Genomic DNA, 14,747 nt, shown 5'->3' with positions numbered 1-14,747 from the left:
AAATGGCATGTCTGATGAAACTAGAGGCTAACCTTTTGACTCAAACAGGTTTAAATGTAAAAACTTAATTAGGTTTCTTACCAGATGTAGATTTGTTGGCATTTCTCCCAAAGACAAACTCAGCTGTGATCAGCGCAGTGTTGTGACTCAGTAAATTTAACCCTTTACTGACAGCCCAGAGTCTTTTGAACTGAGATCAGTCAGTTTAAATGAATCTAAATTATGCATGGCGTGTAGCGAAGCCAAAATACAACATCGATGCATGACTTTGCATGGTCGCACAAGGAGATAAATAAACTTACGCTGCCTTACCTTGCCTTACTGCTGCTGACTGAACTGTACTTTTTCTAAAATCATACCGGAGGTAGTGTATAAAGAGAAAACCATGCAGGGCTAATTGCTTTTTTTCAGAGTTTCTCTGATGGAAGCTAGCTAATGAGGTTCGGCAGCTTGTCTCTGTAGAGAATGCAGTGCGTGTCCAATTGTAATCTCAAATCTGCTCATAATCCCTTAATTTGACAGAACAATGGTAGCAAGTTGCTGGAGTATAAAACGAAGGAAAGGACAGCAGAACAAGGTCTTAAAGAAATAGTAACATCAGAAGTTGAGAATGTGCTTTACAAAGGAAAAAACCTTTCACTTAAAAGCAAGAATGCATAGTCATCAACCTTTTTTTTCTAAATGATATACACTGATGAGCCAAAACATTATGACCACCTGCCTAATATGATGTTGGTCCTCCCCATGCCACCAAAACAGTGCCGACCTGCCAAGGCATAGACTCTTCAAGACCCCTGAAGGTGTCCTGTGGTATCTGGCACCAAGTAATTAGCAGCAAATCCTTCTAGTCAAATAAATTGCGAGGTGGAGCTGCTGTGGATTGGACTTTTTAGTCCATTAAGATCTGGGGAATTTGGAGGCCAGGACAACACCTTGAACTCTTCCTCAAACCATTCCCGAACAATGTGTGCAGTGTGGCAGGGTGCATTATTCTGCTGAAAGAGGCCATTGCCATCAGGGAATACCATTGCCATGAAGGGGTGTACCTGGTCTGCAATGATGTTTAGGTAGGTGCCACGTGTCATATTGACATCCACATGAATGGCCGGACCCAGGGTTTCCCAGCAGAACATTGCACAGAGCATCTCCCTCCACCTGCTTGTTGTCTTCCCTCAGTGCATCCAGGTGCCATCACTTACCATGTGAACGCAGAAGGGTGCGATGCACTGTGTTGTGACACATTCCTCCCGTAACCATCATTAACATTTTCTGTGACTTGTGCCACAGTGGACCTTCTGTCGGTTTGGACCAGATGGGATTGGCTTCATTGCTCTTGCTCATTGATGATCCTTGAGCACCCAAAACCCTGTTGCCGGTTTGTGGTTTGTCTCTCCTCGGAACACTGTCAGTAGGTACTCACCACTGCTGACCGGGAGCACCCCACAAGCCTTGCCGTTTCAGAGATGCTCTGACCCAGTCGTCTGGCCATAATATTTTGGCAGTTGACTACGAGAACTGATTGTTCGCTTACTATCGAATCTACCCAGTCCTTGACACTTGGCCTTGTGAGGAGATGATCAAAGTTATTCACTTCACCTATGAGTGGTCATAATGTTTTGACTCATCTGTGTATTTGAAGTTACCTGCATATTCTTTGTAGCATCATACCCTGAATGCTTTGTGTGTGTGTATATATATATATATATATATATATATATATATATATATATATATATATATATATATATTTGAAAGACTTTTATTATTACTTTTATTTATTACAACAAACTTTATATCAGAATTTAATTAACTGCAAAAAAAAGCTTGATTTATGTTGTCTGGTCTCCAGGTGCTTACGCTTAAATAATTGAAAATTGTCAAAGCTTTTTACACAAGCTACATTTATCAAACATGTCCAAAAATATATTGCATTTCTCATTCAGAGACTCGTAAACTGGTAAAAAGGTGGTTCAAAATTTTAACATCATTAGCTTGTGTTAGTCATCAATCTCAAAGTCCGTCATACTTTTAATAAAGCGCTTGTATCCTGTACCTCAGAGGATTGCGTGCCTTATAGTTGATACTGATGTTTGCTTTGTTTCCATCCCTTGTGAGCTTGGAGAAGCCCCCATTGCACAGTCTATTATGGAAACAATTGTGTTGTCATTTTCAGCAACACACTCCTTTGCAGGGCTATGTCACTGTTTGTCACTCTGTGATGAGTTTAAATTGCCCAGTTTCATAAGCAAAGTGAAAATGCAACACATTTGCAGTAGAGAGAAAATTGATTGATTGAGTCCTGGTGTTAAAGTTTTGTTCCTTCAAGATCAAGCAGATGATTTTCATTTTAGATTTGTCCCTCTGTGCTGAATTTGTCTGTTGTCCTCAGCTACCTCCTCTATGTCCCAATGATAATGTCAGATTGTGCTCAGGTTGCTATGGTTGGCTCTGTTTTCTCCATGGCAGCTGAAGCCAAGTTCAGTGTCACTCATGTCCTTTCACACCTGTCTGCCTCGGCTTTCCTTGTAGCATATCAGTAGGCCAGAGGAAGGGCAGAGGGCACCAAAATGTACTGGCCCGTAGTCCAAATGTACTGGCCCATAGTCCAAACTATGCCAAAGAATGGGCAGAGATTGTAAGGGGTTAGCTAAGATTGACCGGTTGTGATAAAAATTATATATAAAAAAAATTGTCAAAAAAGGGCACCTAAACTGTTCTGGTTGTCTGAGCTGGTGAACCAGCCGAGTGTGTTTACCTGTTTCAGAAAGTTTTTGTGGTAGTTTTCAAATGGCAAGGCTGGGATACACAGTAGACCATTGTGGCAGGGTGGAGGGCGGGGCCGGGTCGTGATCGTACACACCCAGTCCTGTATTAGGCTAATTAAGCCTCCAAAGGATAAAGGTCGACTGCAGAGGATCGTGCGGGAGAGAGAGATAATTTACAGACATGTCCGTCATGTGTGTGTTTATGTTGTCGTTTAAGTTTATCATTAAACCAATATTTATATCGTCAAGCCAGTTCTCGCCTCCTCCTTTCCATTGATCCCTTTACAACCATATTTATCCAGCTAAGTCATATGCTCTTTTGAGCTTACGCTGCTTTAAGTTGTTTTTCGCAGGGTTCATACCATTCTGTTTCATTCAAATGAATGTGACCGTTAGACCTATTTAGTTTCAGGGTTAATACTAAAAAGTATTCTGGACTGAAAACGAAATACTGTCTTTTAAATGTATTACGTAATGTATTCCAATACATCAAATAAAAAAGTAAGGTATTCAGAATACAAGAATACTTTTAGAATACATATATATATATATATATATATATATATATATATATATATATATATATATATATATATATATATGAAGGCAAGGAACAATTGGAAGAATTGTGTGTGATATGTCATTATTATCATATCTGAACTGCTACATCTCTACTATTAACATCTAAGTGAGTCTAAACAGCCATTTAGCTATTTGTCAGCAAATTGTTTGAACTTAGTACTACCTTGATTTCTTTAAATTAGATGTGGAGCTGGACACTGATGTTTTTCTTTATAGAGGCATTTTGTGGTCAACTACAATATCTCGTCCACTTTACATCAAGACAAATGCTGCCTGTACCTACCAAGACCCAAAAGCCCTTAGCTGTGACATGGTAGCTACCAAGCAGGGTTGTTTGTGAATGTTCAGAATGGCATTTTTTGTATTTTAATCTACTTCTTAATCCATTATTTCATTAATGGTGGCTCAGTGGTTGAGGCTCAGGGTTACTGACCAGAAGGTCAGGGGTTCAAGCCCCAGCACCACCAAGATGCCACTGTTGGGCCCTTGAGCAAGGCACTTAACTCCAGGTTGCTCCGGGGGGATTATCCCTGTAATAAGTGCTCTGTAAGTCGCTTTGGATAAAAGCGTCTGCCAAATGCATAAATGTAAATATAAACATGCAACATAGTTCGGTCCTGTGACAACAATATTGTATATGAAGGATTTGATCTAGGCTTGCTTCCACCTTCGTCTACTTTTTCTTCGTATGTTCTACTTATTTTATTACTGACACTCTTATTTTATTTTTTGAATCTTTTACTCCTTTGATTTTAATTGTACATTTTTTGATTTTTTTTGTGAATCAATTCGTATATGTTAAATACATATTTTTATACAGCAATCATCTGTTCAAGGAGAATTTTTGTAATAAATTAGATCAGAGAGCAGTTGCCCATTTGATCTGTTGGCAGCCCAAGGCTCTGTTCATCCCATAATATTTGTTGTCACGCCAGCATTAGTATAGGGGTGTGTACACACAAACTTGTTTGTTGTTCTAATGGCAGAGCAGCTGCATACTGAGACATAATGTTTTCCTGTCTTCATTAAAAAGTCAATGTTTGCGTTTTATTGGGTAACAGTTTCTATGATGCCCATGATTCTAATGCATTGTGAAGTTATTATAGATGCATTATACTGCATTCATAATGTCTCACAGTAAACCTTATAATAAGTTATAACTTCTCGTAAATAAATGTAACCAGAATTATAATACTTTATAATAGTTATCTATTCATAGTTATACCGTAGAGTATAATGCATTATAACACTAGCAACATCCAATTTTATCTGCAGAAGCGAATAAAGTTAATCGTATAAGTGCTGTCATGCAAAAGCAGCAAAGTGTAAACAGTCAAAAAGATGTATGATGTGATCATATTATAAGTGCTCTTATAATATATTACAATATATTATTGCCATAACATAAACTTGTAACATACAATACAAATCGCACTTATACAAATTGAAGTTATTTATAAAATAAGCCTCCAAATTAGATTCACAAACATTCAAGTTTATTGAATAGATTCCAGTATAGAATCAGTTTGATTTTTTGTATTTATTATTATTTTTGTTGGGTGTGTTTATACCTAAGAAGATTTAGAAGACACATGTGTGATGTGTGGTTCTCAGCAGGAAACCGATGGAGTGCGTACTCCAGGTAGGGAAGGAGGTATTGCCCCAAGTGAAGGAGTTCAAGTACCTCGGGGTCTTGTTCACGAGTGAGGGGACAATGGAGCGGGAGGTTGGCCAGAGAATCGGGGCAGCGGGGGCGGTATTGCACTCGCTCTATCGTGCTGTTGTCATGAAAAGAGAGCTGAGCTGAAAGGCAAAGCTCTCGATCTACTGGTCAGTTTTTTCCTACCCTCACCTATGGTCATGAAGGTTGGGTCATGACCGAAAGAACTAGGTCACGAGTACAAGCGGCCGAAATGGGCTTCCTCAGAAGGGTGGCGGGCTTCTCCCTTAGAGATAGGGTGAGGAGATCAGTCATCCGTGAGGAGCTCGGAGTAGAGCCGCTGCTCCTTTGCGTCAAAAGGAGTCAGTTGAGGTGTTTTGGGCATCTGGTAAGGATGCCCCCATGCCGCCTCCCTAGGGAGGTGTTTCAGGCACGTCCAGCTGGGAGGAGGCCTCGGGGAAGACCCAGGATTAGGTGGAGAGATTACATCTCCAAACTGGCCTGGGAACGCCTCGGGGTCCCCAGTCAGAGCTGCTTAATGTGGCTCGGGATAGGGAAGTTTAAGGCCCCCTGCTGGAGCAGCTGCCCCCGCGACCGGACTTCGGATAAGCGGTTGAAGATGGATGGATGGATGGATGGATGGATGGATGTGTGATCAAGTGTTTTTCGTAATATCTCAAAATTGACACTGAATGCGTGTTATTTTGTATTTTGTGCATGTGTAATGAATATAGATTCCAGCATGAGTTGTAATGTCTTATAACCACTTAAAAATATCTTATGGATGTTTATACTTAAAGCACATCTATTACATTATATATATATTACAAATATACACAATATATATATATATATATATATATATATATATATATATATATATATATATATATATATATACACATTATAACTTCTGCAGATAAAATTGGATGTTGTTAGTGTTATAATGCATTATACTCTAAGGTATAACTATGAATAGATAAGTATTCTAAAGTATTATAAATATGGTTACAATTATTTATGAGAAGTTATAACATATTATAAGGTGTATCATGAGACATTAATGCATTATAATGACTTTACAATTCATTATAAATAAGGGCTTCATAGAAAGTGTCACCTTTAATTGTAAGGAATTAAGTGGAACTGTTAATTTATCATTTTGTAATAATTATGCAATATTTCAACTCGATTTGCTTTGTTTACCTATTAACCAGGTAGTATAGGGCTGTCAAAATTAAAACTACTAAAACTACGTACTCAGTTGACAAAATGAGATGTCAACTAATCTCAATTTATCTCATATTTTTTTCCCAGTTCATTTTTAAGGAAAGAATACAAAATAATCTGTGTAATGTGTAAGTTTTTATCAATTTGTAAGTATAAAACTTGGAGCAGAATATACTGTATGTGCTACTTTTTTGTTTTTTTTTAGGAGACTTTAATAGTATAAATGATATAGCTAAATGATATCAAAGGAACACATTTATTGTTTGGAGTCGATGATAGTGTTCTTCAGCCTTTCTGATGGGGCTGTGGTCTACATAAGTCAAAAAAGTTTGAGAAACCCTGGTCTAAACATTTAGAAATTCCTGCCGCATTATGTTTTAGTGATTTGGTATAAAACTGTTTTGTTTAAACTGGTCTCATTTTTAACTTTGTAATTCCTCTCTCTCCTTAGGATGAAAAACAAGTTGTGGTACTTTGAATTTGGCACCACAGAGACCATCTCAGCCACTTGTAAAAAGCTGAATGAAATCATTGAGGTGGAGGTGAGTTCAGGACGTGAATACCATTATTAGTGCACCGTTTTACTTGACAGCCAATGTTGTAATTATATACATTCACATTCACAGTCTTTTAACTGTGTATTGGATCAGAATGTCCATTAAGCACTTCCTTCAACAAACTGTATCAGCATTAATGCAGCAGGATATTGTGAACTACAGTTCAGTAACTCACACCATTCTGTGTTGAGGGAATATGTCACAATGTGTACCAAACAGTGGTAAAAAAGCTCTATTGATAGTGTTCCCAGAACTGCCTGTGTTTAGCCCATGCTTATCTACATAAAGAATTACTCATCATCATTTACAAGGGGAAACCCGATGCAATATTATTCAAAAAATTTAATGATTTGCCCCAGTATTGAATCCAGGGACAAATGACCATTATGTCATGAAATTAGAAGACCAAACCTCATCAGAGTGAAAAAATAAATTTGTATTTGGAAAAGGAAAGCAGTTTTTGGACAAATCTACTTTCTCTCTCTCCCACTCTGTGTGGGATCTCATGCACATCGAGGCATCTCATTATATCATAAATGTGTCAGTTCTCAGCTTTTTGAAGTCTGTGTACTTTTCCTCTGTATTGGCACATTTCACAGTGGTCTTTGACGTCATACAATATTGTACTGCTTTTCTATTTTTGGGTTGCTGATTTTTAGACTAGTTTCACATACCTTGTGTCTGGAATGTGATTGTTATTGATGTACCACTCCCAATATTTCCATTAAGTACATGACACAGTTTATCATGCCTTAAGTGCTTGAGAGAAGTTACTCACGGATGTATTGTGAATTCAAACATCTTTGCCTTTCAAAATGGGTAGCTGACGCATAACATATCCAGTCTTTTTTTACCATTAAGATTTTAGGTTAGAATTGATATGAATGAAGGAAAAAAGTGGAAAGCGTATATTTAAGTAGCAACGGGAAACTACTTGGATTATTTCTCCCTTGAAAACTTCAATGATGACAAGCAAAATCAACAAAGGCCCTGAGTATCGGCGTCCTTTAAATAGGACAGGGGTGCTAAGAATCTCCGAGCTTGTGTCAAAGAACCCTTTCAAAGTAGCAACTTGGAACGTTAGAAGTTTACTTCAAGCAGGAAAACTAGCTAATGTCATACAAGAAATGGATCGACTTAAAATCAACATAATCGGTCTAAGCGAAACTAAATGGCCTGGAACAAAAAAATTGATATCGAGCGAACACCACATCTTCTGCTCCGGAGGAGAAGAAAACACCAAACAAACATACGGTGTCGCCTTTATAGTACACAAGAAATTAGCGAACAAAGTCAACAACTTTACCCCAGTATCAGAACGAATAGCACTACTACAATTAGCAGGCAACAAAGTCAGCGTGAACATTCTACAGGTTTATGCTTCAACAGCAGATAAACAAGATCATGAAATCGAATCATTCTATGAGCAACTAACCAACACGCTGAAGCCGCTGAAGAAACAAGACATCACTATAATCCTCGGCGACTTCAATGCCAAGGTGGGCCACAGTCGAATGCAGAACATTGTCGGAGAACATGGACTAGGAACAAGAAATGGACGAGGCGACAGACTGGTTCAATTCTGCCAAGAAGAACGTTTCAGTATTGCTAACACGTGGTTCCAATTACCACCTCGACGACTGTACACGTGGACCTCGCCGCAAGACTCCGACAACAACATCGTCAGGAACCAAATCGATTATATCCTAATTAACATCAGGTTTAAGTCCAGTGTGATTACAGCAAAAACCTACCCTGGAGCCGATATATCGTCAGATCATAACCCAGTAACAGCTACAATAAGACTCAAATTGCGATCAATACAATGTACAAAGACGAGACGAGCAGACCTGGAGAAACTGAAGAACAGCGCAGATAAAAGACAAGTACAGCAACATCTCAACGATAGCATCCGGCTCAATAACAACGGAAACAGCAGATGTTCAGGAGTACTGGCGCTCGTTCAAACAATGCATCACAGAAACAACAGAAGTCATGCTGGGACATCAGCCAACGAAAAAGAAACAACGATGGATGACACATTGTATTCTCGATCTAATGAGCAAACGAAGAATGTACAAAAATAACAACTTGGAGAAGTACAAACAAATGCAACAGAAGATCAGAGAAGCAATCCGACAGGCAAAAGAAAAGTGGATGGAAGAACAATGCGCCGAGATTGAAGAACTAATAAAAAAACATGACAATTTTACTCTGCACAAGAAGCTCAAAGAAGCTGGTAACATCTACAGACCAGCCCCAACAGCTACCTTGTATGCGGACAACAACCAACCAATCCTAAATAAACAAGTAAAAATGGACACCTGGACAAACTATATACACAAGCTCTATGGCGCCGCGAGAACACCTGCAGAAAAAGACCAACAGATGTCGAAAGATGCTATACACATTTTAACATCAGAAGTAGAACATGCAATCAAAACAGCTAAGTCAGGCAAAGCGTGCGGGCCCGACACAATCCATGTAGAATTGCTCAAACTATTAGACAGTAACAACATACGACAACTGACTAATTGGTACAATCAAATATACAATGGCAATAAAATTCCATCCGACTGGCTACAATCCATCTTTGTGGTCATACCAAAGAAAGCAACAAGCCGGAAATGCGAGGACTACAGACTGATAAGCTTGATGAGCCACGTGCTAAAAGTCTTCCTGAAGGTGATCCAACAGCGCATACGTTCCACATGCGAAAGTACATTGAAGAACACACAGTTTGGCTTCTGCAAAGGACTAGGCACAAGAGAAGCAATGTTCTGTCTACAGATACTACTACAGCGGTGCTACGAACATCAGAAAGAAGTGTACATCTGCTTCATAGATTACGAGAAAGCCTTTGACTCAGTAGACCACGACCGACTAGCAGCTCTATTAAAACAACTGGGACTAGATAAAAATGACATCAACTTCATCATTGCTCTTTATTGGAAGCAAACAGCCCAACTTCGATATGACAACGAATTGACAGACCCAACACCAATACAAAAAGGTGTACGACAAGGCTGCCCACTTTCACCCAGTCTTTTCAACATCTACTCGGAGCAGATTTTTGATCAAACACTAGCAGATAAAAACATTGGTATTAAAGTCAATGGACAATACATCAACAACATCAGGTATGCAGACGACACTGCACTGCTGGCCGATTCGGAACAAGACCTACAACAAATCTTGGACGAGGTTGCCACAGAGAGTCAAATATGGGGCTTACTGAATTAATAAAAAGAAAACAAAGGTTATGAAGGTCAGCCGAACTACAAGCTGAAATAACAATCAAGCTTAGCAACGGAAAATTGGAACAAGTACACCGATTTAAATACCTCGGTGTAATCATTGACGATCAGTTGAACCATGAAGTCGAAATCAAGAGCAGAATTGAACAAGCAAGGCAAGCATTTATTAGATGGAAAACACTCCTTGCAGACCGCAACTTGAGTACATCACTGAAACTGCGCACACTGAAATGCTACATCTGGTCAATTTTGCTGTATGGAGTAGAGACATGGACACTGACAACAGCAGCAACAAAAAGGCTCGAAGCTTTCGAGATGTGGCTGTATCGAAGAATGCTGAACATCCCATGGACAGCCAAAATCACCAATACACAAGTTCTGCAGGATATGGGCACTGATAGGCAACTGCTGAAGACCATCATTAGCAGGAAGTGTTACTATCTAGGCCACATTGCCCGAAACGACCACAAATACCAGCTATTAAAGCAAATCCTGGAAGGAAAAATCGAAGGGAAAAAACGACCAGGACGGCCAAAAACGACATGGCTCAGTAACATCAAAACATGGCTATAATTATCAACAGCACAAACTCTACACGCCGTGCTAGACCGGGACCAATATCATCGTGAAGTCGCACACGCCGTTAGGCAGCACTAAAGAGAGAGAGAGAGAGACTGGTCACTAGTTTTTAGTTTTTTTTTTTACTATTACGGAGCCCCTTAGAGGACAGGGCTGTTTTTTTTTTTTTTTTTTTTTTACTGAACTAGTTTTGCGTGTTCTCCCAATTGTTTGCTTGTCCTTGCAATAATTTGCATATCCTCGCAATAAGTTTTCCGTTCCCTCGCAATAGTTTGCTTTTCATAAACTATTGAGAGCACATGCAAAACTTATTGCGAGGGAACCCAAAACGTATTTACGGAAGCTCAAAGAGGCCTTGCGTTATTATTATTTTTCTGGCTCATTGTCTCGTGATCTAGACATAACAAAAAGTTGTTTTTGCCTTCAGTTTTCTCAAAAAACTAGTTTTAATTGACCTACAGGATTTACAATTCAAAGTTTATTTCAAGGTATGAAGGACAATGAGAGATCCTTGGCAGAAAAGTCAAATGTATTATATGTAATATGTAAATGTAAGTTATGCTAATTCAGTACACTTTGGTTATAAAATATTCACCTGCCCTATCCAAGAGTCTTCTAAACCAGTCACCTTTCACATAGGCTCAATCAAACATATTAATAAACACCAGCACGTCACAAACACTTAATAAACGCTTTTTCATCAATATAGTAAGACTCGCTTTCTTCTGCACTCAACAGGAGAAGCGTCTTTCTGTGCTTTCCGCAAAGTACCGTCATAACTGCAATATTTGTGCACTCGGATCTAAATCGCGGCTGACTGCAGTCATGCAGACGTCCCGGTCCCTCAAGTTGGCTGGCAATGAAATTGCCCAAATGTTCAGGGTCACTGTATTGTCTACGACAAAGTTGTAGACGTTATAGTCTTCTTCTAAGGTGTCTGACACTAATCTGGATGTTGTCAATGACTGAGAGACATACAGCTATTTTAGATTGAGTGAGTCCTTGATCAAAATAATTACGTATTAGGTCATCCGTTATGCAACTGCGTTTAGCTGTTTCCTCCAGACAGCCTTATTGAAAACAACTTTTTGTTATGTCGAGATCACGAAAAAATTATGTCATGATCACGAGAAAACAACCTTTGTTATGTTGAGATCATGAGACCATGATAATGCAAGTCCTTTCCCGTACTTATTGCAAGGGCATGCAAATCTATTTCAGAAAATATAAATTCGTCCCTGTCCTCTAAGGGGCTCCGTACCATTTTGCCTTGACTTGTTCATTTCTAATGGTCCTGTAAAGCATGGATTGCTTGTATATATATATATATATATATATATAACACATTTCATACACAATGGTAATTCAAAGTTCTTTACATAGAGATGATACACAGAAGGAAAATAAAGAAACAAAAGTATTTTTTTATATATTTAAAAAAGAATAACAATAAATAAGAATATTAATAAAAAGTGAAAACATTTATTTAAAAATGTATTAAAATTAATAACAGTGAAAGAAAATACAGAAATAAAATGAGACAATCAGTAAAGTGCCTCACAATGCTCAGTAAGAGACAATGTGCAGTGAAGTTTTTTTTAAATACAAGTTTTTAAATGTTCAGTTAAAATGTACAATTAGATGCATATTAATTATTAAATATATAGCAAAATGTTGTTTTTAAATAGTTTTTCATGCATTTTTCATAGTATGTCACTACAGGATGTGAACTTTCCAAAAGTATTTCAAAGACTGTATTTGAACTACACGTATGCAGATATGTTTGTTTATTTAGTATTTTCTGTCACAGTGTGATGGCATCATCTTAGACCTGAGCAACACATCTCTGGAGGGCATTGCCGTGCTCAATATTCCCAGCATGCACGGGGGCTCCAACCTCTGGGGCGAGACCAAGAAAAGACGCAATTACAATCGCATGAGTAAGAAAGTACCAGAAAGGATGACTGCCAACACCATCACTGATGCCAAGGAGCTCAAGTTTTGTATGCAAGGTGAGTCAGCATTTTGGAAGGTCTGTTATTTGCTTAAACCCCATAAAATGATCTGGAATGTTCCTGAAATGTTCTCAAAACCTACAGGTTTCTAAATATAACATGAATAATCTCCCAGTTTTAGTTGCTTCTGGCTGTTTTATTGTAATTCATTTAATTACTGCTGATGAAATTGACTGAAACCTCTTATTTCCTGTCACTTGTAATAAATGTCAAATTACTGGCCATCTTCAGTAGATCAGCGCACCATGTGGAGTTGTTTCATATGCAGTGCTGACTCACAGCTGCTGAGGAGGAGCAGAAAGCTTTTAACCATCACTAATGAGAGAACCTCTCAGGCTGCTCGTTACACTGATGTTCAGTCTCACTGTGTTTTGGGACTTCCTGCATTAGTTTCTCAGAGTGTGAAGCACTATTAGCAGTGTTAATCGCCATTTAGGGGGAGTGCTATCTGTGTCAGAAGCTTCACTGAGACTAGGGTACCAGCATTTCCAGAGCCCGGATGTCACCACCCTATTTAATGTCCTCCAGAGAGAGTATGTCACTGCAAAAGCCCTTGTAACGTAAGCCTCTGAGCCCTAGAGTCACCATCAGCTGTCGCAGTCAGAGATAAGGTCAGAGCAGCAGCAACTGCTTCTGGTGCCAGTGAATTTAATCTCCTACACTTGTTTAATTTAACTGTTAGAGGATCCCTGCGTGTGTTAACCTGTGTACCACATCTCGATTGCTCCACTTTTAGTCACTATTACTGTATATTTGTTTTTTATTTCTCCCCAATTTGAAATGCCCAATTACCACTACTTAGTATATCCTTGTGGTGGTGTGGTTACTCACCTCAATTGGGGTGGCGGAGGACAAGTCTCTGTTGCCACCGATTCTGAGACAGTCAATCCGCGCCTCTTATCACGTGGCTCGCTGTGCATGACACCCCGGAGACTCCACACATGGGGGCTATGCTGCTCTCCACGATCCACGCACAAGTTACCACGTGCCCCATTGAGGGCGATAACCACTAATCACAACCAAGAGGAGGTTACCCCATGTGGCTCTACCTTCCCTAGCAACCGGGCCAATTTGGTTGCTTAGGAGACCTGGCTGGAGTCACTCAGCACACCCTGGATTCGAACTTGCGACTCCAGGGGTGGTATGTCAATACTCGCTTAGCTACCCAGGACCTCCTATTTGGTTTGTTTTTACTTTTGAAAACATTTATGGCAGAGTAAGTCTATGTTCACACAGTCAGTGTTTGAAATGAACAACCGTATTAACTAACATACTTCCTCAAAACTGACTCTCAAATTATGCTGTACATAAAGCAGCTGAAAGGAGCAGATCGAATAATGTCTGTATGAACAGTTAAGCAAAGTCAAAACCCTTCTTTTACCATATCAAGCCTTTATATTGTGTCTTTAAGGGTTCTTTGAAAAGATCTTTGAAATGTTTGTAGTTTGTCTCTAAACTTGGGCTGAAAAAATCTGTGGGATCTGTCGAAAAAATCTAAATGTGCTCCATTTAGAAGGGGAAGAATGCTTCTGACTGTGTGGGAAGTAAGATGCCCTGTAAGATGTATTTATTTAGCTTTTTAGGTGATGACAGTAGATGACGACTTTGACCTTTGAGACCTGCATCGTCAATTCGCAATTGTCTCGGATATATTTAGGTGAAAACATGGGCTGTTACCTCATATATACCTCATGTCTCATTCTCATCACCTGTTCCTTTTAACTTTTTGATCGATTTAAATAAAATTTTACAACTCTTCTGTTCCTCACGCTTTCTCTCTCTCTCTCTCTCTCTCTCTCTCTCTCTCTCTCTGTGGTCTTCTGTACATCACTGACTCAACTCCTATGAATCTTGTAACCATGGAGACCCCCAGGCCCTCCTGAACCAAGGAGCAGCATAGGGATTGAAAGAGAGAGGGAGGGAGGGAGGGAGAGAGTGGGCTGCTGCTAGCATTGTGACTCATATTAGTAATCTTTAACTGCCCTTCAGGCAACTCGAGCCAGCACTGCATAAACAGAACATATTGTAGTACAGCAAGAGTTCTGTAGTCATATCCCATGTTTAGCTGAACTGTACATTTTATTGCCAAAACTATTGCAACA

General features: G+C 39.2%; 1 protein-coding gene across 1 annotated transcript in view; it reads left to right on the top strand.

The window, feature by feature from the left end:
• The window catches only part of LOC127654950 (diacylglycerol kinase beta-like), a 144,991-nt gene that overhangs the window by 111,666 nt on the left and 18,578 nt on the right, over positions 1-14,747 (top strand). The window contains exons 22-23 of the mRNA XM_052142529.1: positions 6,689-6,779; positions 12,441-12,642. Coding sequence (XP_051998489.1) covers positions 6,689-6,779; positions 12,441-12,642 — 293 coding nt within the window. The remainder of the gene's footprint in view (positions 1-6,688; positions 6,780-12,440; positions 12,643-14,747) is intronic.

This window comes from Xyrauchen texanus, chromosome 14 (assembly GCF_025860055.1).
Source record: "Xyrauchen texanus isolate HMW12.3.18 chromosome 14, RBS_HiC_50CHRs, whole genome shotgun sequence".
NCBI lineage: Eukaryota > Metazoa > Chordata > Actinopteri > Cypriniformes > Catostomidae > Xyrauchen > Xyrauchen texanus.
Note: the sequence above shows the minus strand (reverse complement) of the source record. Positions and strands in the feature narration are given on the sequence as shown.